The sequence below is a fragment of the Myotis yumanensis genome, unplaced genomic scaffold (assembly GCF_028538775.1).
Source record: "Myotis yumanensis isolate MYYU_CA2020_CCGP unplaced genomic scaffold, mMyoYum1.0.hap1 SCAF_2, whole genome shotgun sequence".
Taxonomy (NCBI): Eukaryota; Metazoa; Chordata; class Mammalia; order Chiroptera; family Vespertilionidae; genus Myotis; species Myotis yumanensis.
The window spans coordinates 71,888,890-71,913,117 of NW_027223753.1; the positions used below are offsets into that span (position 1 = coordinate 71,888,890).

General features: G+C 47.7%; 1 protein-coding gene across 4 annotated transcripts in view; it reads right to left on the reverse strand.

The window, feature by feature from the left end:
* Positions 1–24,228, reverse strand: part of BCAR3 (BCAR3 adaptor protein, NSP family member) — a 105,924-nt gene that overhangs the window by 55,997 nt on the left and 25,699 nt on the right. For all 4 annotated transcript variants that reach the window (XM_070405624.1, XM_070405625.1, XM_070405626.1 and 1 more), the window contains one exon: positions 19,624–19,663. In XM_070405624.1, coding sequence (XP_070261725.1) covers positions 19,624–19,663 — 40 coding nt within the window. The remainder of the gene's footprint in view (positions 1–19,623; positions 19,664–24,228) is intronic.

Genomic DNA, 24,228 nt, shown 5'->3' on the forward strand with positions numbered 1-24,228 from the left:
TTCTTCCATGGAGAGACAGACAGAGATGGGACCTTGGACGGAACCCCCTTTACATCATCAGTAAAGCTTTCCACGAAACCCCATTATCCCGTGGGGGCCTCAAGAGATTCTTTTCCTCACGGCACCCCCAGACCTCTACTTCCACCGATAACGGTATCACCCCAGAAATCCTATATCATACAAGCTTTATTTTCTGTGTCTGGCATTAAGCTGAAATTAAAAGAATGCGCATGGGGCATAATTCCAACCTTTCACACAGTCGTCAGGCTTTCTGGCGGTCCCAGCCTTCTTTGATAGTCTATGAAAATCATGGACCCTCCTCCCAGAACAAAAGGCACAGACTGTAATGTTTTTAATTTCAGGGATTCTGTGTCCCCAGCAGCCCACCCATACATCCCGGGGAGTCTTACCCACACAAGATGATCCTCCCCCCCACACCCCTATGCCAGCTTCCTTCTGTTCTACACTCACTATGCAGGCATCATAGCTCCTAGGTTTTCTTTGCTGTACACATTTCTATTTCCCCTTCCTTCCATTTTTGGTGCATGTGAGCTATATAAGCAACTAATAACAGTGACCCACAAGCCCTCCGAGGCCCCTCCCACGTAGAGCTGCAGAATGGACCAAGGGGCATCTGCAGGGCCAGAACGGTGAGGGCTCACAGCAAACACCAGCAGCCCTGCCTCCCATCTCCGCTGCCACTAGCTCTTCCACCTCACAAGCACTTCTGGAAAATGGCATCTTCCAAAACGAAGCTGCAAGACACATATTTGCATGTCTCAAAAGCCACGCTGGGAGGTAGGAGGGCAGAGGCAGAGCCAGGATGGGTTCAAGTCTTTTTAAATTTTTTTTTTTTAAATTGATTTCAGAGAGGAAGGGAGAAGGGATAGAGAGAAATATCAATGATGAGAGAGAATCATTGGCTGCCTCCTGCATGCCCCCTACTGGAGATTGAGCGCCCTTGATTGGGAATTGAACCACGACCTCCTTCCTGGTTCATAGGTCAATGCTCAACCAACTGAACCACACAGGCCAGGGCAGGGTTCAAATCTTTACTGCACTACCAGCAAGCTGGGTGACCTGGGGAAATGTCTTAACCTCTCTGAGCCTCAGTTTGCTCCTCTCATTTACTAGTATTTTTGTGAGGATTAAATAAGATAACAAAGAATCTGGCACCCAACAAACAGGCACTCAGAAATGTGAGCTTCCCTTCCATTTTCAAAGGAAAAGACAAACCTCATCGGCCCTGTTTGTTTCTCCCATAGGGCACATGCCCAAATGCACCCTAAATCTCACTCCAACGCCAGGCTACAGGAACAGGGTGGCCAGTCCCGCCCTGAGCCAATGACAGGCTCCAGCTAGTGCTACTGCAACTCTTGAACCTTGAGAGCCAGGAAAACATGGAGAGGAGTTTAAGTTGTTTAGCCTTAAAATATTGCTTAGCCTTTAAATTTTCAGACCACGTATGAAAATGGCACATACGCTCAGATGTCTCAGATGATTTTCTACTTCATAATCTTTGTTGTTAGGGGAGCAGCTTGTTTTGACAGCCTCTGTGTCCACAGCGTCTGCCCACTTGGCCTGCACCAGGGCACTGCTGGGTCCATCACAACCACTCAGTTCCCAGTGCTCACCCTTGTGCCAGCCAGTCTGACTGGGGATTCCATGCCCCCACCTTAGGACCTGGGTCGCACCCCTCTTTCCCACTGTCCCACACCACGTTGGCTGCAGAACCGGGTTTCTGCCTGGCCTGGCTGGATGCCTGCCTGATGCTCCTCCCACCATGCCCCTGAGCCTCGCTAGCCCTCTGGGCTCTGGCCCCAGGACTGGAGATCTTCCATGTGAGTCTAGAGTCCCCAGAGGACCACCTCCCATGTGCCTGGCTCCTTCACGCTTCACTGGCCCGCATTACTGGACACTGACACCAACCATTTCTAGGATTAGAGCTGTGCCTGGGACAGCCCTTGGGACACTATGCTGGCTCTGCCCAGCTCCCCTCTCTCTGCTTTCTGTGTCCTCCCAGATGCTGCTTCCTGCCTGCACCTCCTCCTCTCTAGTCCCTAGTGGCAGGAATTGCCAAAGTTACAGTGTACTCTTCTAATGCCACTCCACGCCCATCACCCACTCAGAAAGCCTAGCAAGTGTCTGAGTAGATGAAGCAGGCATGGAGGAATGAATGCGCAAGAAAGGCCGGAATCTGGGGCGCAGGGCAGGTTGGCACCCGGGAGCCAGGACTCACTCCACTTGTTTCAACCTTGAAAGCTTGCCCAAGTAAAACAGAAAGTGATCTTATTCATTCCTTCTTCTCTCTTTCCAAGCAAATTCTAGCCACCTGAGTGAAATACTTCTGTAGGAATCTCCTTCTTTCATGGCTGTAAACCAAGCATGTCAAACTCAAAGGCTAACACGGGCCAAATAAACAAGGCTTGCGGCCCGCAGGCCGAGAGTTTGACATGCTTGCTGTAAACTGATCACAAGCATTAGCATCTGAGTGACACACTGGTTACTTCTGGGTCCTGCCTGAAGAGCTATGAGAATCAGCCCAGACCTGGAGTTTTTAACCTGGGGGTGGGGCAGGGCTTCCAGGAGCCACTGGAAATTGTATATAAACTGTTGGGTGAGAGAGCTGGCTTTCACCCAGTTCTCAAAGAGTCATGTGACCTAAAATCCCCACTGATCCAGAAAGACTTTCAGTGGCTCTTAGAGATGTGGCTTCGGATGGTCTCACTTGATCTTTTTCTAGTGGAGAGAGATGTGCAGAGAACACCCTGGTCATCATGGACATGAGCGAAGACAGGAAAGCCTCCCGGACGCCTAGGACACGGTCAGGCATGGGCAGGGCTGTGCTTGGTAAGAGGAGCTGGATAGACACTGAATCAGGCAGTGGGCCTCTCCGTCCTGCTGTTGGAGTAGCTTTAAACACCGTGGGAGGGGAAGAAACGCGCCCTCACCCAGCTGGTAGAAGGGCCTGCTTTGCATGCAGTAGTTAACATTACCACCACAGGCAGAATAGCTACCAGTTTGACTCTCAGCAACCCCTCCCCAGCCACAGACTTGAGGGATGTGCTCCCTGAAGAAGACTGCAGCGTCACAGAAACCTTTCTGCCTTTCGGCCGGCGATCCTCAAAGCAGCCTCACTCACCCCATGTGTCAGGCCCCCAAGAGCCAACATTTACACACAGAGTTTTCACCTTAGTGTCTTATTCAGCACTCACACCGGGAGACATGTATTATCAGCTCCACTGTACACTTGAGATCAAACCGTTCTTAGAGTTAATAATTAAAACAACCATGAGCCAGAGTGGCTGGATCTATCGGATGTGATAATGGAAGCATGGATCCCACCTGGTTGCCTGGAGTACCTTATCTTGTGCAAATCCAAAAGGCAGAATTGTGGCTCCTGCAACAACCTCCTCCCTCCAACCCAGTGACGGATGTTCTTGGCAACACAGACAGCAGGTCCCACCGGAAATATCCCCATTCATTACTGATGGAAATGGTAGGGACAGATGGATGCTGGGGACAGAATCCGAGAGCCAGGATGCAGCAAAGCCTCTAGTACAGGTAATGGCTGGAGGGCTAAGGGACCTCGTTTGTCGTGCACAGAGTCACCAACGGGGCCCGTTTCTCCACAGGAAAAGGCAGAGGCTGTGCTGCAATGGGAAGGGCACTTCCTCGGGCAGTCAGCTGCCACGCCAATGCCACCTACAGAAGTGACATCAGATGGTCAACACTCCTGGTGCCCAAGGTGCAGACAATGGGTTCCTTTTGTTGGTGGTTAAGGGCAGTACCAAGCCTAGCCCTCCAGGTTCTTGCCCCACAACTAGAGATCTTCCACATGCGTCTGGAGTCCTCAGAGGACCACCTCATGCGCCGGGCTCCTTCACACTTCACTGGCCCACGTTACTGACAGCAGCCATCTCTAGAATTAGAGCTGTGCCCGGGATAGCCCAGGCACAGTGTGTGCCTAGAGAGTGGGAGGGCAGGGTGGGGGAAGAGAGAGTTACCAGGGAGGGCAGAGGAACTCACCTGGACCAATCTCTAGGCACACCACACCAGCCTCACAGCTGGGCTCCTTGTGACGACAGATGTGGGAATTTTTCCACAGCCTCTCTGCTCTGCCCCCCTCATCCCTACAAGTTCTCTGTAACAAGGTGGATCTGGCCATTAAACTGGGAGGCAATGGGGATTCAGCACATAAATACACCAGAAGGGAGAGAAACTAGAGGAAGATGAGTGTAGGACTTAAAAAGATATAAATATATATATATCCGTCTCTCTGCAAAACCTAGCACTTATATGCCAACATTTTACATGTATACCCTTAGTAGACAGAAACAATTAGAAAATATAACCTAATATACTTCTGATCCTGAAAAGTCAGGGGGAAATTATTTAAATAGCAGATAGTGGTTATTACATTTGAAAGCTTTACCCCACGGCATGAGTGTTCATGCCATGAACACTTGTAATGGGTGTGCGAGCCAATCAGAACACTGAACACTGAATGGTGCGGAAGTAGACATGTGACCCAAGTTAGACCAAACAGACTCCTTTCTTGTGATATTTCAAACCAGAGCAGAGGGAAAGATCCCTTTCCCTGGGGACTATAGCTTTAAGATTATAATCTACTCCTGGCTGTTGTGGCTCAGTTGGTTGGGCATTGTCCTGCGCACAGAAAGGTTGCAGGTTTGACTCCCAGTCGGGGCACATGCCTGGGCTGCGGGGTCTATCCCAGGTGGGGGGCGCTGCAGGATGTTGCTCTCACATTGATGTTTCTCTCTTTCTCCATCTCCCTTCCTCTCTCTCCAAAGATCAATAAAAAAAAATCTTTTCATAAAAGATTATAGGCTAGAGCAGCCTACAGGCATGTGTTCCCATGGCATGTAGAAGCTGATCTGAGATAACGTAGTCAACGTGCTGAGAGAAGCAGATGCAAGGACTGAGAGCACGGAGATGTTTTCCTTCCCCAGAACAGTCATCCACCCAGGCCACTCCACCCCTGCCCTTCCCAGTCATAAATTTCCTGCTCACATCATCAGTTTGAGAGTTTACAGGTTCCCTTTATCAGTGCGAGGTTAGGTAAAACTTGAGATCAAGATACAATAATACGTTGTGTTGGCCTCTACCGGAGTTCACATATATAAGATGTGATCCCCTATAGCTAAAAAAACACTAAAAAAGAGCCAACATAAACTGATGTTACATGAAAACGTGGATAACATACACCCATTAATAACAGGGTTGTACATTCATGTTTCAGTGACGGGTGGAAACTAATAGCATTTCACAGCCTACTCCAAGGACATTACATTAAAGGACTGCCTGTCTTAGGTTTCCAAGAGTGAAGCAGACACGGATTTGCCTCTAGGACAGGGAGGGACTCATGGAGTTGGAATGTTCTGTGCACGGACGATAGGTGTGTGTGTGGCTCCCACGCCCAGCACCCCTCCCAGGCTCATGCGGCAACAGCACCATCCTAAGGTCCTGGAAGACGATCCAAAGGCTAATCTGTTTTGTGGAAAAGCAGAAACCTGTTTCAGGGGTGCAGGCCGGGACACTCCCTCACTAAGGCCAGGGGGACTTTACCAGGTAAATTGATAACCTGGGAGAGCAACTCTCATGACTCCTTTCTAGGTCAGGGAAAGGGAATTTGCATCATCCCCAAATTACATTTAGATCCTCCCAAATTTGCTCCTTACATGGTCTTTAGTTGCACACGGCCTGGAAATAGGCTTGGAACCCTGATCATCTGCCTGATGGAGCTTCTTTCACCTACTGCTATTGCTCCGTTTACCCCAGTGAGGAACCCTAGCTCCAATCCTGCCTTCCAGGGTCCTGCTATTGAAACACTCAATGCAGTGAGCTCTGTCCTTGTCTGTTGGCCTCAGGACCCAGTCTTACTCATCGTCACCGCGCCAATGCCCAGAACAGTGCCTGAGCAGGAGAGGGGCCAGTGAATGTTTGGAGGTAGCACAGGGATTCTCAACACACACGTGGAAGTAGTTTGCATGAAAGTGTGTTTGCATATTTGTAGGCAAAGGGTTCTTATTCATCACATTCACAAAAGGACAGGGACCTCCCCCCCTCCAATAGGTAAGGACCACATGGTGTGAGACATGACCTGCTGTACGAGGGTCAGGTCCTTATGGGGCGAACCAGCCTTGCTATCCCCTCAGAAGCACCTCACTCCCTCAACTGTAAACTACCTGGGTTCCCAAATGGGAGGGGGCTCCCTGAACACAGTGATTTTTTTTTTAATCCTCACCTTAAGATATGTTGGTGTTTGTTTTTTTAATGAGAGAGAGAGAGAGAGAGAGAGAGAGAGAGAGGGAGAGAGAGGAGGAGAGAGCGAGAAAGAGAGGGAGGGGGAGAGAGAGAGGCCTCGATAGCCTGCTTCCCACATGTGCGGCCCTGTCTGCTAAGACTCTTTCCAGTAAAGGCCACGAGAAGACAGAGGAAGGAGACTGGGCCACCGTGGTCTCAGCTGGACCACTCAAGCACTTCGCAAAACACCCACCTGGGCCTGGGAAAAAACAAGCATCTAATGGGAGACTGGTGGCCACAGGAAACAGGCCGCCAGCCCCATCATTTCCTCGGCACAAAAAGCTCCTTTGAGAGTGTGAATGGAGGCTTTATGTGGCAAGTTCTCATCCACAGGCTAATAAATATGTGAAATGGCCTCTCAGACCAGGTTCCTGCAGTCTGGACACTGAGGTCATTGGAGAAACAATGAGATGCCATCTGGAGAGAGCTGGGACTCAAAGGAAACGGCCTCGAAGGGCCAAGCAGCATGTTTTCATTCCCAGGGTCTGACACATCCTTATCTTCCCTGACATAAAGGACGCATGGAGCTCAGCCAGCTCAGCCACGCTGGGAGCATGAATGGGCAAACGCGGTGGCAATTAATAAAAGCTGAAGGGTCAGGAGAGTGCCCTTTTCCAGGCTGCCACAAGTAAATTCATCCCTCGGCTGCACTTTCCCCGCCAAGCGGAGCATCGTGGCCATAACCCAGGCCTTGGCCTCAACCAGCTTTGGGTTGTCACAGTTTTCATATAAAGCAGTTAGAGCAGAACAGCAATGCTTCTGGCCCAGCTCCGGATGGTACATGGGCAGCAATGACTTGATCTGTGAAAGAGTATTTACCGAGGCTTCACGAGCCACTCAATTGCAGAGAGCAGGCCCACAACTGAGAACTCTCTTCTCTAGGCTAGGTTCTCAGTGCTTCTTATTTTTAAATAAAAATTTAATGTGTCTTCTCTATTAATAATCAGTATCTGTAGATGTAAATGCAATTGTTGAGCAAGCTGGTTTAAAAAAAAACTTAGCTAGAGAAGAAAATGCGGACTTAGGTAGCAGGAGGCGCTGATTCGTGTCTAAGTGTTTCTGCAGCTGACAGCTCTGAGCTGCAGGAGACCCTCCAGGACAGCGCTGCTCAAAGTGGGGCCTTTCAGGAGGTCTGTGAGGTCCAAACTATTTTTAAAAATATATTTTTATTGATTTCAGAGAGGAAGGGAGAGAGAGAGAGATAGAAACATCCATGATGAGAACCATCGATCGCCTGCCTCTTGCAGGCCCCCTACTGGGGACCAAGCCCGCAACCCGGGCACGTGCCCTCACCAGGAATCAAAACGGCAGCCTTTCGGTGCTCTGGACAATGCCCAGCCAACTGAGCCACACCGGCCAGGGTGACCACCATATGTTTTTTTAACATTAAAAACACTGAAAATATATTTCACTTCAGAAGGCCTTGGTGAAGCAGTAAGAATTACTCACTTTATGACATCTCGGCCCCTCTGGCCTCAAAGTGGTCCTCGGTGGGTGGGAGAGGCGAGCTCCGGCTGAATAGCCTTGCCCTTGCTATGTCCTCTTACGACAGTGGTTCTCAACCTTCCTAATGCCGCGACCCTTTAATACAGTTCCTCATGTTGTGGTGACCCCCAACCATAAAATTGTTTTCGTTGCTACTTCGTAACTGTAATGTTGCTACTGTTATGAATCGTCATGTAAATATCAGATATGCAGGATGTATTTTCATTGTTACAAATTGAACATAATTAAAGCATAGTGATTAATCACAAAAACAGTATGTAATTATATATGTGTTTTCCGATGGTCTTAGGCGACCCCTGTGAAAGGGTCATTCGACCCCCAACGGGGTCGCGGACCCACAGGTTGAGAACCGCTGTCTTACGACATCACATTTGACTCGCCCCTCCACTCAAAAGTCACCGTTTGGGGGAGGCCTTCCCTGGCCTCCCTATTTAAAATGAGTGCCCCCCGAACGCCAACATTTCCTAGTTTCTTTCCCTGCCGGAGCTTTCCTGCTTAGCACTCATCACTGCCTGGCGTGGTTTACGCGACCGTCTTCCTTGTCCTCTCACTCCTCCGCCCCAGAATGTAAGCTCCCCTGGAACAGTGACCAGCAGATGGCAGACACTCAACAGATAATTGATAAATGACGATGACACATAAAACAAATATGTCTACACTTGTTTAATAATTGAAAAACTGTTTTCAACAAGAAAACATTGAAAAGTGCCCATATGTCAGTAGGTTAAGTCTGATTGTATCTTGTACGGTGGAACACTAAACAGCCATTCAAAAGAAAGAGGTAGACCCATTTATTTATCACAAGTGAAGTCCAATGAAAAAAGGAAGTTGCAAAGCAATATGAAGTTAGATATTATTTTTTGCATCAATCAATACAATTGTTCCCCAACTCAACCTTCCTGATCTCAAAACAGTTTGACCATCTCAGATCTCCCAGGAGCCCTTGAAGCTTCCTCTCGGCATTCAAGACAGACGAGTGCCTCCTCTCCCCGTCGGATCCTCCTGCTGCTCTGTGCTGCCCCCGTCAGCCTGGGCACACTGTGTCCCACACGCGTGGGGTCTTCCCATGAATCTCTAACACGCTGATACCCGTCTTCTGCCTCACCTAATAGCAACTTCCTTCCTGCCAAGCTATCATTTTTAGTTGTCAAATCACAACTCAAATATAATTTTTCAGAGGACATTTCTTGGTTACCACAGGTAAGACTTCAGATCAATGCCAACTCCTTCCCCTACAAAGCCTACATATAGTATCCTAGTGTCTTAAAGCTTTTTGCCTAAGAATGTTAGACACTTAATTCTAATAATAAAATATAATGAAAATTTTAATGTCTTATATGAAGTCAATTAAAATCACTTGCCCTTTTATACACTTTAAACACAGCCCTTAGTTCTGAGGCTGTAAATATAACGTTATGTTACACTATTACATTTAATACTAAAAGCTCAAATATTTAGAAACTGAATAAATGCTGCACTGTTGTGACATGCAATGACCACTAGAGGGAAGAGCTTAACAGCAAATGCTTTCAATGCTAAAAGCCTGGAGGTTGAAGAGTTACTGGGACCCCATACCAAGATGATAACAAGATCTGCGTGTCTGTTTTCACTGCCGCGTTATTATTATTATTATTTTTTTAAAATACATTTTTATTGATTTCAGAGAGGAAGGGAGAGGGAGAGAGCGAAAGAAACGTCAACGATGAGAGAGACTCATTCATTGATCGACTGCCTCCTGCATGCCCCACACTGGGGATCGAGCCTGCAACCTGGGCATGTGCCCTGACCGGGAATTGAACCATGACCTCCTGGTTCATAGATGGATGCTCAACCACTGACCCACACCGGCTGGGCAGCAGCATTATTTACAGCAGTCAAGATCTGGAAACAGCCCAAGTCCCAATTAGTAGATGAGTGGATAAAAAGCTGTGGTACATTTACAGCTCGGCTGTTAAAAAAGAAAAAAAAAACCTTACCCTGTGGGATAGCGTGGGTGGACCTGGAGAGTAGTATGCTAAGTGAAACAACCAGAGAAAGACAAACACCATATGATGTTGCTTATATGTGAAATCTACTGAACAAAATAAACTAACAAGCAAAATAGAAACAGAATTCTAGATACATAGACAGACTGACAGCTGTCAGAGGGGAGAGGGTTGGAGGCTGGGTGAAAAAGGTGAAGGGATTAAGCAAGAAACCAGACCCACAGACAAGAGTATGGTGATAGCCAGAGGGAAAGGGGGTTGGGAGGAGGTGGAAGAGGGCAAAGGAAGGATAACTGGTGATGGAAAGAGGCTTGACTTCGGGCGATGAGTGCACGATGCAGTGTTCAGATGACGCGTTAGAGAGTTGTACACTTGAAACCTGTGTGGTTTAATTAACCGATGCCACCCCAATAAGTATCTCTGCCTAAATGTGTAAGTATTTAAGGTACCAACAGTGGCCTCACGGTTTGTATTTGATACCAGGTTGGCCAAAGAAGGTAGACTGAGGTTAGGTGTGGGGACATTCTTGCTGTCATGAAATAAAACCACCGAAGAATTTCTGGAAAACTTTTGGAGATATAAGTGTTATTTGCTCTGGGAAATCTAAAGGTCTTTGGAAGAACCTCATTTCCTCTTCTCTCAATTTAAACGCCCTTCACTTGCATCTGGTTGTGGGCGGACATGGGTCAGCCAGTCAGTTACTAAACACAGGGTGGGGCAAAAGTAGGTTTACAGTTGTGAGTACGTGAAACAAAGTTTTTCTTGTATTATTATTTACTAACTAGAGACCTGGTGCACGAAATTCGTGCACTGGGGGCAGGGGGGAATCTCTCAGCCTGGCCTGCACCCTCTCACAGTCCAGGAGCCCTCGGGGGGGGGCGTCGGATATCCTTGGGAGAGGCTCCTGTCACCGCCGCTGCACTTGCCAGCAGTGAGCCTGACTCAGGGCTTGTGGCTGAGCCGCGCTCCCCCTGTGGGAGCGCACTGACCACCAGGGGGCAGCTCCTGCATTGAGCGTCTGCCCCCTGGTGGTCAGTGGGTGTCATAGAGACCAATCATTCCGCTGTTCGGTTGATTTACATATAACCCTTTTATTATATAGGATTTCTGTATTATTTTTCATACAAACAACTATAAACCTACTTTTGCCTCCACCTATAGTTATTAAGAGGACAAGAAAAGGTCTGTGCACTCGAACTCACATTCTAATGAGAAGTTAAGTTTTTTTAAAGTAAGCAAATGGAAATTGGGACAAGTGCTGTGAGGAGAATAAGCAGAGTAATGAGACGAGGCCGCTGTCAGCAGAGGCGTCAGGGAAGGCAGACCAGCCCCATAGAGAATGAGGGTGACAGTTTCTGAGCTAATATTCACTGAGTACTAGCACCATGTCAGACACACGGGTGCCAACACCTTTACATACAGTAACTCACTGAATTCCTACACTCTCCAATTTCCTGCTAAGGAAACCAAGATCCAAGGAATTTCAGAAACTTGTTCGAAGCCACAAAGAAATGGTTAAGATGGGGCTTGGCATCTACTGGAGTCCTAGCGATGCTGTGACAAATCACCACGAACCTGGTGGCTTTAAAATAGAAATATATCCTCTTGTGGTTCTGGAGGTTAGGGGTCCAAAGCAAGGTGTTGCCACGCAATCCTGGAGGGCTCTGGGGAGGACCTGTCTTTGCTCGTGGGGGTTGCTGGCAATCCTCAGTGCTGTGCGTGCACCAACCCCAACCTTGCTTCTATTGTCACATGGCATTCTCCCTGTGTGTCTGTGTCCAAATTCCTCTCTTCCATTAAGGACACCAGTCACTGGATGGGGGCCCACCCTAACCCAGTATGACCTCATCTTAATTTGATCATATCTGCGAAGACCTTATTTCCAAATAAGGCCACATTCACAGGTACTGGGGAGTTAGGACTTCAACATATCCTTCTGGGGAGACATAATCCAACCCACAGCAGCATCTTAGCACCCACTTCAAACCACTCAGCTATTCCGCCTCCAAAGGACCTGCTAGGCCAAGGGAAAGGCAAAGACCCAGGGCAGTAGGGAAGCGGCATGGAGGAGCCTGGGGAAGAAGGCGGGTGCAGGAGATGAGGTCAGAGGTACACAGGCCGCATGGGAGGGCTTGGAAGACCAGTTATAAAGCTGAGTCTGATCAGAGCCAGAGCCTCAATTCTCGCCTGCATGTTAGTTTTCCAGTCTCTTCACCACCTCTCAGAAGCGTCTTCTCCCTTCAGCCCAGGATGCTGGCTGCAGCACAGAAAACGAATGTGAACCTGGCTCATTCCATTCACAGGCTCCTTCGAGCACCTCCAGGGGGGCAGCTCCAGGCTTTGGCCTTGATTCACGCCATTGGTTTCCAGAGGCCCAGGAAGAGTTCACTCTGACCTGGGACACAGAGACACCTCATCCGGGCTGCACAGGCAGAGCAGCATCTGGCCTGACGAGTCATCCAGGCAGCCCCAGGCCCAGGCAGCCAGGATTCAAGCCCCTGTTCTGGGAGGGAGATGCAGATGCTGGACGTGATGGGCCCAGCAGAGAGATGCTGCTCTGAGAGGCAGGTCTTCACGAGATGCTGAGATGCGTCCAACCAGGGCAGTGCTGCAACAGCACTGAGCCTAATTGTGTAGCCGGCATGAGGGCTCCCTGCTGTCTCACCGGGCAACACGAGGGCGATGTCAGCGATGCAAGGCTGCATCATGGGAGTGTCAGCAAGCAAAGATGGGGTTTTTGTTGAAAGCTTACTACTATTTCTATTATCCCCAAAAGTTCTCCGTTCCCTTTTGCACTTGACCTCCCCCCTTACCTTTTTGGGAGGAAAAACCGGGACAATGCATGTGTGTACGGTCTAGAGCAGGGGTCAGCAAACCCTTCCTGGAAAGGGCCAGAGAGTAAATATTTTAGGCTTTGCCACCCATTCTGTTGCAATTACTCAACTCCACCATTATAGGGACAATATGTAAATGAATGGGTGTAGCTGTGTTTCAATCATACTCTATGCCCACCGAAATTTGAATTTTACACTTTTCACAATCTTTTGATTTTTTACAAAACTATTTAAAAATACAAAATCTATTTTTACCTTGTGGGCCCATACAGTAGCAGGTGGCAGGGCCAGATTTGGTCTTGGGCTCTAGTTTGCTAACCCCCACCCCCACCCCCGCCCCTCTCAGTCTAATGATCTTCCCACATGCTCATAAATTAATTCTATGTCACTGTGGTATTATATGGCCTCCAACTGGAAATTTTCTTTCCTCCCCTGAAACTGGCTTCTGGTGAGATGCCAGGCACTCCTGTGTGAACGCTGGAATTGCCCCTGGCTTCCTCTCCCTCACCCCCTGCATTTAAATCCCAACAGGAACTGTCAACTCACTTAATAAAATGGCTCTTAGTTCTATGTCTAAGAGGCCTCCTGCCCCGACTTCCCATTCCCGCTGCCACTGTCTCAGGTTAGGCTCCTGATAACGCTCTCCTCCTACACACGCGACTTCCCTGAACGATGGCTAACACGTGCTACGTGCTCAGAACTCTGTTGAATGAGCCAACGCAGTAAAATACCCACAAGCTCAGCACTTCTTCTTTCTGGTCAGCAGTCTGACAAGGCCCATCTGAAGATCAGAAATTTCCCCTTCTGTGGTGGCAACACTTAAGGGCTAAAATATAAGGTTTTAGCTTATTTTTTAAAAGTCAAGCTCACTGAGGTGTAATTCACATACAGTTAGGGTCACCCTTTTAAGTACAGGTCTATTCGCTTTGAAACAACCACATGTACGGTACTTCTATTATCCCCAAAAGTTCCCCATTCCCTTCTGCACTCGACCTCTCCCCTTACCTTTTTTTTTTTTTTTTTTAAGAATGGTTTATGATTTTGAGAGAGAGAGAGGAAGGGAGAAGAGAAAAACATCAATGCGAGATGGGTTGCCTTCTGCATGCCTCCTACAGGGGATCTAGCCCACCACCGACAGGGCCTGTGCCCTGACCAGGAATTGAACCAGCAATCTCTCGATGCACAGGATGATGCTCAACCAACTGTGCCACACCAGCCAGGGCATCCCCTTGCCTTTTAAAACCACCCATCTGTTCTCTTCCACTCTACGTTTTCATGTGTATCCTACAGTCCATTCCCTTCTGTAGCCGAGTAGAATGCCATTGTATGGGTGCACTGCAGTTCATCCTTTCACCAGTCGAAGGCCATTTGAGTTGTTTTGTTTTTGTCTGTTAGAAATGATGTCACTGTAAACACTCACAGATTTTCATGATAAGGTTTTATTTTTCATAAATGACCACCTTGTCACGGACTGTGAGGTAAGATTCCATTGAATGAGGGGCTCATTCAATGAATGTCCTCCATCCCTCTTCTTGTCTTCCCACCCTGCCTCAGAGATTTTTAGAAAATTGTAGCAACATCAAACTTCCCAGGAATATTAGCAGAGAACGTTTCTGGGTGGAGTGGGAGCAGGAGGAAGTTCGTACCTCTGAACGCGAGCCTTGGAGCGAGCCAGGGCTGTTACGCATTCAGGCGGAGTCTGACCCCCGGGAGCCATGGGGACCTGCTGGCTCCCAGGATGTGCACACACAGGCAAAGCCCCGCAGAGCCAGCCAACCGGGCCGTTATCTGCCTCACAGAACTTGTTAAATCTCACAGCATGTACAGCGTGCCATTGTTTTGGTAAATCCCTTTCATGACTGTGCTAGCCGGCTAATTTGGAGCAGACTGGCCTGTTGGGAGAAAAGACTCTCCTCAAAGACAGCTATTTAACCGTGACTGTGGCTGCGCCATCTTGAGCACAAAGGGGGAGCTGAAGTCATGCCCGCCCCCCAGGTCTCCCACAACCAGGGCACTTATTCTTGGCGCTGGAATTCGCATAATTACTCCTCTTTAATCTGCTGGGTGACCTCATGCAGCCGCAGCCGCTGCAGGAAACGGTAGGCCTTGCGGAGAGCTGAGCCTTGGGCAGTCAGTCGCATCTACAAGACCCTCTTGGAAAGAGCCTTTGCGAAGTGTTAACCCCATACGGCCCTGGTTTCTAAGCGGCTCCAGGCTCCTGTGCTGCTCTCGCCCACTCTGGGGGAAGGAGTATGGAAAGGTGCTGGTCCCACCCAGGGGTAACGGCTCCAGTCCTGTCCCTTCTCAGAAACTGAAAACCATTTTTTATAAAAGCACAGGAGTGGTTCCAGCAAGAGTCCACCAAGGCTGACTGAAAAGGCAGGGTTTCATTCCCTAGGAAGCCAGCCAGGAACAAAAGGCTGCATTCCCTCTCACACTTGCTAAGGGCAGTCGCCTGGAGAGCAGGCCTTTGTCCACAGCCTGGCCACGAAAATGGGCTGCCTAGGCCCTGAATATTTAAAAAAAAAAAATAGTCACTCCAGTTTCCTTCATAATAAACATTTCTTCTAAAAGAAAAATCCTCCAGCTCTACCCCAGTTAATCACCTCCACCCCAAAACATACACTTTTAAACCACTCCCAGAAAACAGACTCTTTATTAAAACGACTGTAGGTCTTATGTATAAAGAAGCTACAAGCAATTAGAATCTTTGGCCTGAAAGGAAGACAGGTGTAAGCGGGGAGGGGATAGGAAATAAGATAAATTTATAAAATTCAGTGTGGGGTGGAGCAGGACGGCAGTTCCTGAAGCTTAAAGAGGTAGCCCCAGGGGAAGAATGACAGAGAGTAAAAACGAAAAGTAGCTCTCGCGGGTTTAAGAAGGGCTTACAAAGGAAAAGCGACTGGAGGAGCGTTGGGGGTCAACCTCCAGTCTTTTGAGGTAACATGATGGGTGGGCAGCTATCAGTCAGGTCCTTGGTCTTAATGTCTGAGACTCAACATGAAATGCCAGCCTCATCCTCTCGATAGGGCAATTTTATGACCGAGAGCCGCAGGTTAATAAAGAACCCCTTCCCATTGGCTAAAACACCTGCCCCTCCAGCCTATCACAAAAAGAGGATCCTAACTATGTTGCCCAACCCTGGTTGCTCATGGCCAGGAAGGTGGATCCCACAGAGAGAAGCTGGTCGGCCTAAGGCCTCCTGCTGTGGGAACACAGTGTGGGCCACGCGCCCCTCCGTGGGACCCTGTGGGGTGGTGTGACTCAGAGTCTCCTCCCCGAATGTTATCTGGGAAGACTAACACACTGAGCTATTACCATTTACTCACATTTCAGTACAATAATTTTATCAAATTTTGATGGGGGTGAAAATGTGGCAAAAACCAAATGGGGAGCAATAAACAGGGAAAGCAACCCAGAAGGTGAACTGTACTACACAATTTTGCTTAGAGCTATTTCCCCCATTAAAAAAAAAAAAAAGCTAGTTTTATCTAGGGTAAGGTATGCTAGGTACGCAGAGGAAAATTCCTGAGCTGCACACCACTAGCCAGTCACTCACAACTACAGAGCAGGAGGGAGGTGGAGCCGCTGTGGAGGTTTCTGTTTTTTTGTTTTGTTTTGTTTTGTTTTGTTTTGTTTACCTGGAAGGAGCGGCTTCAGATTCAGCCGAAGAGAATCAATTACTATGTTACAGAGAGAGACCTCGTGTTTATAAAAACAGTTAACATCAGACTTGCAAGGCAATCGTGTTTTGAGTTACTGTGAGGAAAAAAATATGGGAGAGGAGAGGGCTAGGAAAACAAGGAAAAGGTAGAAAAAGAAGAAAAAAAAAGGGAAACAAAATTCCCCCCTCTAATGGTCAGAATTAAAGAGAGAGAAATCGTGGAGAGTGAGCTTGCTAAATCGCCAGCTCCTGTGGACCTGCTCCAAGGTCTTATCACATCAGACATGGAATTCAGCCGGAGGGTCTGATGCTGCCGGGCGCCAGCAGGAGAGCAGCCGGGAGGTGGAAGAACCACCACAAGGCCTGCTTCCCAGCCTCACATCCCCCTCCATTCACAGGAGCGACCGGTAGCCTAGCAACCAGGCCAGTCCTTTCCCCGCTGCATTGTGTGCTGCCATGCAAAGCGCGGGGAGTGCCAGCAGGACCCAGAGTACAAGCTGGACAGAAGTGCATTTTGGATTCGTTCTCTACCCAGCGTTCTCCTGCCACAACCGGCAGCCCCATCACCCTACTTGTTACGCTTCAGCGTCAATGCCTCCTCTCCCCCAGACCCAAGGAGGCACGGCGGCCCCAGATGGCTCTCCCATGTCTGGGCACTGGGAAAACCAGGTGAAGACCGTTAGCAAGTCTCCAAAAGAAGAGAGGCATTTGGAGACGCAGAGAGAAACCTGGGGCCAGAGCTCCCGACAGGATGAGCATTGCTGTCTGTTGGCCACACCTGGGTCGAGACTCAGCGACCACGCACGCAGTTCTGAGGTAGTCCCTAAAAAGTTGGTAACTTCACTCTTGTTCATTAGGCTGATAAGTCTGACCGTTCCCAGGTGGCTCCCACAGGATGTAACATATTTTTCATTGAATCTCTACTCTCCATGCCCAGGAGGTATGACGCGCACAAGGGGGGTGTAGGGAACAAACAGCTCAAAGTCAGGAAGGCCACCTGGATCCCACTTTATCACAGTTCTCTCACCTCACTCCCTCGATCATCTTTGGCCCCTCCAGTCTCCAGGCACCAGCTAACAGATCAGCAAGGCTCGAGAGGGCACTAAGCCTGAGAAATGGTCGGGAGGGCCCAAGGAGACTGACACAGGGAGCCACTCAGACCTGGAATATGCTCTCAGAGCTTCAGGGCCCACAGAAGCAAATGGGAATATGCCTCATTCACCCAACGAACAAATCCCAAGCCAGCCCTCCACACCAAGGGCAAAGTCAGAGAGAAATCTGTGATGTATCCAAGAGGGTCAGAGAGACCTCATTTATCCAACCAGATTCAGACACGGTTAGGAGCAGAGAGCAACCTTCAGAACACCTCAGCAAGTCCTTGAAAAGGAGAGCCCCCTGGAGCCACCGAGAGCCATTCTGTCATGTCTCGTGGCTGGGGAGGCAGGGAGAGCCCCGCTAGAGAAAAGCCCCTGGCAACCCCAGTACCTCCTCAGTCAACTAGACTCGAGTCACAAAGACCGACATTCACGGGCCAGATGCCATAGCTTAGATAACACTAAAACAGGTCACACCAAAAGTCTATGTTTAGCTTTAGAATTCATCACTGGATTATCTTAAAAGGTTTGGACTTTTGTAAAAGAAAAGGCTGAGTTATTGGAGTAAGGGGAGGGGCTGTGCTTGCTGAGCACGGCCCGAGTGAGCCTGCAGTGGAGACGGCCAATTTCTGAAACACGGCAGGGAGTGAGTCGTAAGGGCTGCTGTGAATAATTGTAGGGCAATTTAGGCTGCGGTCAAGTCAAATCTCAGTCTGTGAGCAGGGTCCCCTAACGCTTTGCAGAGCACAACCTGCAGGAGAGCATGTGGGAGGCATCCGGGAGGGAGGGAGGGAGACACAGCACTGACAGAGCTCTGGCCAGATTCCGACGGAGTGGCCCTGCTGGTTCAGGATTACACATTTGCTCCTGGGACACTGCCGTTCAGACACAGACCCATCCCAACACACTTCACGATGACTGCCTCACGTGACCAAGTGGTTCCACTATAGCTCCCGCCTGTACCGTCCATCCTCTAGTCTAAGGGACAACATGCCAAACCCATGGGGCAGGTACAGGCCCAAGGAAAAGCAACAGGCCGAGTTCTCCCCAAATGGCATGCTTCTCTGGGAACAATGAAGATGACCGTGGCTCCTCAGAGGCAAGCTCCTTAAATCCTAACTCCTGCCATGATTTCTCCTAAAAATTAATATCTTTCTTTGTGCTCTCTCTGTGCTAGGTTTCCATAAGATTCCTTAAATTCTCTCTTCCATAAGCTTCTATTTGGCTTAACATAGATGAACCAAGCAATTTTCCACAGCTGCTAATTTCTCTTAAGAAATTGTCTGTTTTCCCCCTTCATATTATAATTAAAAATATTATAAGAAAAAAAATTAATCATGATGTCATAAATAAAGAAACCAGGTGTGACAAATCAGAATTCTCTTTTCTGTAGTAGGTACCAGATTTAATGACAGTTCTCAAAAATAAAATAAAGCAAACATACACACTCGAAAAATGGGGTGGGGAGCAGAGGGAAGAAGTGAAAAGCCCCCCTTTCTTTCTGCTCAGAAGGAAAACATGGTCTAGAAGCATCAACTACTTATAAGCACTGAATGTCGGCCCATTGGAAGATAAGGTGTGAGCACAGCTCATGGTTCCAGACCCGCTGACAGGGGGTGGTGGTGGAGAAGGAAAGGACGACACAGAAAACCTCAGGGCGCCTTCAGTCCTCGCCGAGGATAAACACGGTTCACAATTCCTCACCACCATTCCCAAATCCAAAATTCTCTGAGAATTGGGATTTTAAGAATAATTCATTTGGCTGCCAAACAAACCTGACCTCATTTGGTGGCAAAACATGACCTGAACTACATAAAATCATTTGTGATAACTCTTTATCCTATATAGGGTGAAATTCTTCCATTTCACTGCTGAAGTCATGAGTTTGATAAAGGGGAGCTGACCCTAGAGCCCTTTGGGGTGTTTTATATATATCTACCATATTGCATTTCTTTAAAAATTCTAAATTTTAAAACACACCTGGCCCTAAGAGTTTCAGATAAAAAGAAAAGACTGTGGACTATACTGGGATGAGGTAAGACCCCTACAAAGTCTATTAAAGTCCTAAAACAGTCAAATTATCTTCTGGTTGTTTCTATCTCATCAGCTTCCCAAACAAGCCAGACAGTAGCATTACTTGGCAACACTGTGTTAAAAAAATGGGAAATCCATTGCTTAGGGTCGTGATTACATGTTAAATCCTGGTTTCCTACCTTCACATATTCCAGAGTTGGGTCCAGAAGTTGCTGATCCCTGAAAAGAGAAAACAAAAATATGAGAACCATTGGGAACCATGCATTCCTGCACCAAGTAAAATGTATCCAACAATATCTCACCCTATCCATCCAAATTATTAAGATGGGCCCACCTCCCAGACAATACTCAGGAAGTGAGAGCAGACACCAATTCCCTTCATGGTGTGTGTTGGGTGGGTGGGGGTAGGGTACCACCATGACCTCAGTCTAGAAGCTCTGTATATTCTGTCACGTTCAGCTTCCAAATGTTGGACTCTTTCCTTGTGGTGATTCTAGGTTCACTAGAGCATAACAATTAGCCTTCAAGTCTGAGGCAAAGAGCTTGGAGGAGGACAGAAGTGGGAGTGAAGCAGGGCTGGCTGCCCATGTGGGCAGCAGTCTAGCCCGGCAGCTGTGTCGCATCCACCTTGACAGAAGTAAATGGAGGCTCCGGGAGGCAAGGCGCTGCCCAAGGTCACCCAGCACCCAGCAGTGAGAGAGAAAGGGGCTTGAGCCCAGTTCTGCTTTTAAACACTCTCTCTCTCTCTCTCTCTCTCTCTCTCTCTCTCTCTCTCTCTCTCTTTCATGGCTGACTTGATTGGCCACCCATTCCTGGTGTCAAGCTGAGCAATTCGCCCTAATTTTCTTTGGTGCTCAATTATTTGTTTCTCTCCCCACCTACTGTCTGCTCGTGTTTATCATAATAAAACGCTAGGGCTGACCAGACAATTAAACAGCAGCGATGGCACTGAGGATGCTCTTACTATAGAAAGCGGAAGAGGGTCTGACTAAGGCAAAGGGAAGGGGGGTCGAGACCTGAGACCGATGCTTCCAGTGCTTTCGGAGTTACAGCAAGGCGGGCCCCTCAACGAGGATGTACAGAGACAGCTGCCTCCAGAGGCCTAAACTTCGAAACAACCTGGCCCTGCACAGTGCGATCATTTTGAAAGGACACGATGGCTCCGAAGCCTGTAAAACTCATCTTCTTAAGGAGGCGTCTTAGCATATCTACATCAAGAACTCGTCCGCCTGAAGGCAGGGGGCACTCCAACAAGCAGCCATCTGCAGGTTTGGCTGCATCCAGGGCTTTGGAGAGACTCTGGGAGTCAGCAGGTCTACTCCCTAGAACAGCAGCAGCCAAGCCACAGCTCAGAGACACAACCAGTTTGGGGGTGGGAAGCCCTTCTTGGCCTGGCTTGACTGCCCGGTGAAGGCAGCTCACAGGGCACAGGGAACAGGGTAGAGGCAGGCTGGCACCGAGATGCTCTCTGCGTGCAGGCAGCTGAGGTTCTGAAATGAGTCCCTTTGTAGAACCAAAGGACCAGCGAAGAGCTTAGGCTCACAGGTCCTGGGTGCATTCCCATCAGAGGGGTATACATCACTTTCGGGGTGAGGCACTCACTTTGCCTGCAAGCTGGCATTTCCCCAAAGCTGCTGAGTCTGCCTGCTGGGCCTGGCCCCATCCTGCAGATGTAAATCTCTGTGGAACCACCCGGCCAATGACTAAAAACTTTGTCGACGGAACTCTGGCCATGGTGTTCCCCTTAATGTTCTTGAACCCCTGGTTTTCTACTGAAGTAACTTTTAGGAGAATAGTCATTCAGTCTTATGCTAATTATCAGAGCCCAGTGGTCAGGCTCATGTGTGCAGAAAGATGTTAGAACCACTGAAATGCTATTTCTCATCTTCTTCAAATTTCTATTAATACAAACGTGTCTTGATGCATGGATAAACAGTATAGGACAGTATGGCGAACCTATGACATGCGTGTCAGAGGTGACACATGAACTCATTTTTTTGGTTGATTTTTCTTTATTAAATGGCATTTAAATATATAAAATAAATATCAAAAATATAAGTCTTTGTTTTACTATGGTTGCAAAGATCAAAAAATTTCTATATGTGACATGCACCAGAGTTAAGTTAGGGTTTTTCAAAAAGCTGACACGCCGAGCTCAAAAGGTTCGCCATCACTGGTATAGGATGTGTGCTGTTTAAATCAATGGTTCTCAAATGATTTTGGTCTCAGGATCTCTTTATGCTCCAAGTTCTTGAGGATCCCAAAGACCTTTTGTACATGTGGATTATACCTACTGATTACTGATCACAGAAATTAAAACTGAGAAATTTTCAAATTTTTAATCAATTTACTTGTTAAAAGTAAACCCATTATGTGTTTAAATAAGTAGCATTTTTATAAATAATGGATATGTTTTTCATAACAGAAATTCATTCAATGATGAGAAGAGTGACATTGTCTCACATTTTTGCAAATCTTTTTACTGTCTCCTATCTACTTCCATATTCAAGTAGACATGTCTTGGTTGAAATAAATGAAGAAAATCCATCCTCATACAGATATGTAATTGGAAAAGGGAGGGGTATTTTAATAGACGGTTCAGTTACTTGTGGATATTCTTTGATACCATACCAAACGTGACAAGTGGCAGTTTCTTAAACATTGGCTATAATGTGGAATCTGAAACCATTCTCTCTACTCTTTTGCATCTGTCTTGCACCTTGTTTTAGCCACACGTGATTGTGTAACCCACTCTTCTAGCAAATCCTGGTTCATTGAGTTATGCAGCTATTCTAAATGTTGACCCATTTCATTATAACATAAAAAAGGAATGCCAAGTTAATGTCATCATTGACCTCATCAGAAGTAAATAAGTATTGGGAAGCAGGGAGCGCATGGTGGAGGAGACAAATGTTCCAAAGTTCTCGTTTTCACTTGAAGGCTTGAATTTTGTCATTGGCAGCTAACACTGTCAAATATTTTTTTTTGAGCTTCATTTCACTCCTTTTGGGGGGGATATCTGCCAAACAGCAAGACCATACAGTTATGATTTGCAATTTTAACTCTTATTTTAGGTGCTTAAATGTCATTCTCTTGGTAAATTCTTTTTAGAATTTTGTCCAGGACCTGCTCTTCTCGCCAGATTTAGCTGTAAACTCCTTCTGCTTTCACATGTGAAAGCTGAAACGTTCCTCTCTCCCTTTCTCTAGCGATGCACCTGAAAACTCTCTAAGTTCCCTCAGGGTAACCCGCTCAGACTCTCAGGAGTGGGATAACCCACTTGGAGCAGGACAGGTGCTGTGCCCGGGGGCTCCTGAAGGTTTGTAAGGTCCCCACTCAGAGACGGGATGACCTCAGGGCAGGCCTGTGCTCTTCCCACCACCCTGCTCTCCCGCCCACAGACCCTGTGCCGGAGCCTGGGTGTTCTCCCAAATGCCCCTCCTTCCTTGGATGGACTCCCGGGTTCCGTTTGATCCCCCATCACACACACTCTTGGCAGAAGAGAAGGAAACCAAAGGCGCTGGTCAGGGGTAAACTGAAGTCCCCTTTTGACCCTGTCCCCAAATGAACTCCGCTAAGGCAGCCCTGTTCCGAGAGCAGAGGGGAATCCAGGGTTCTCAGGTTCTAGTTCAGGACTCCCAGGGTGCCCTAGGGGGTCCTCATATTCTCCTCCTCATCCTTTTCAGAAACGCAAGGGAGGGAATGTAAGGAGCGTAAACAGAACCGAGTGAGTGTGCTCCAGATCCAAAAGCTTTAAAAATAATTGCCTCGGACCAAACTAAAATGATATTTAAATGCAGAAGTGTTGTGTCTCCTTCCTCAGCCTGCCCCCGATGCCAGCTAACCAGGAAGACATGAGCTAGAAAACATAGCAGTTGGCCCCGTAGCCCCAGCCACTAATTTTAAATAGGATATCCAATTATTCATACAAGACTGTGCAGCAAACACTCCTTGAACCGCAGATTTATATTCTCCAACAGAGATCACTGGAAAACAAACAGAGGAACTTGGCAATATAAATAAAAATTTGGGGTTTTTTTACATCGTGTTTTTTCTTTTTTTTTTTTTAAATGAAACCCCACCCATGTGGATCCATGATGCTGTGTGCATCTCTCTTTACAACTGCAGTCTGGCAGGCGTCCCCAGCCCCCCGCGAGGCCGGCGGCCCCTCACTGGACGGTCCACAGACCGCAGGAAAGCAGCAGGGGGAAACCGGACTCGCCTGTTATTTTGTCCTTAAGTGTATTGAGTTTTAAATAACGTCACTGTGTTTATTCCAGTTAAGTCACTTTTTCCACTATCCCACTTTCTTGAGTGCATACGGAGGGATGTCTAGTTGGGATATATTTATTATTTCAGCTTGTTTCTCATCTGTGACCAGGTTAATGATTTTCTCCCTCTTAAAAGGACACTTGATCTATAAGTGTTTGCTGTTTTGAGCTAAGAGGTTCTCTATCTTGAATACGCAAGAAATATTTCCCGAACAGGGATCTTCCCCAAGTGGTTGGAATACAGATAGGGAAGGAAGTACCCTATGTCTGTCTTAAGTCACACCAAGTTTTAAATGAATGAATATTTAATTCTTTAAATAGTACAGAATAAAGTAATGGCTAACAAGTTGCCAAACAAATGTCCTTTTATTTTATTTATTTATTTATAAAATATATTTTTATTGATCCCAGAGAGGAAGGAAGAGGGAGAGAAAGAGAGACAGAAACATCCATGATAAGAGAGAATCATGGATCGGCTGCCTCCTGCAAGTCCCCCACTGGGGATCGAGCCCT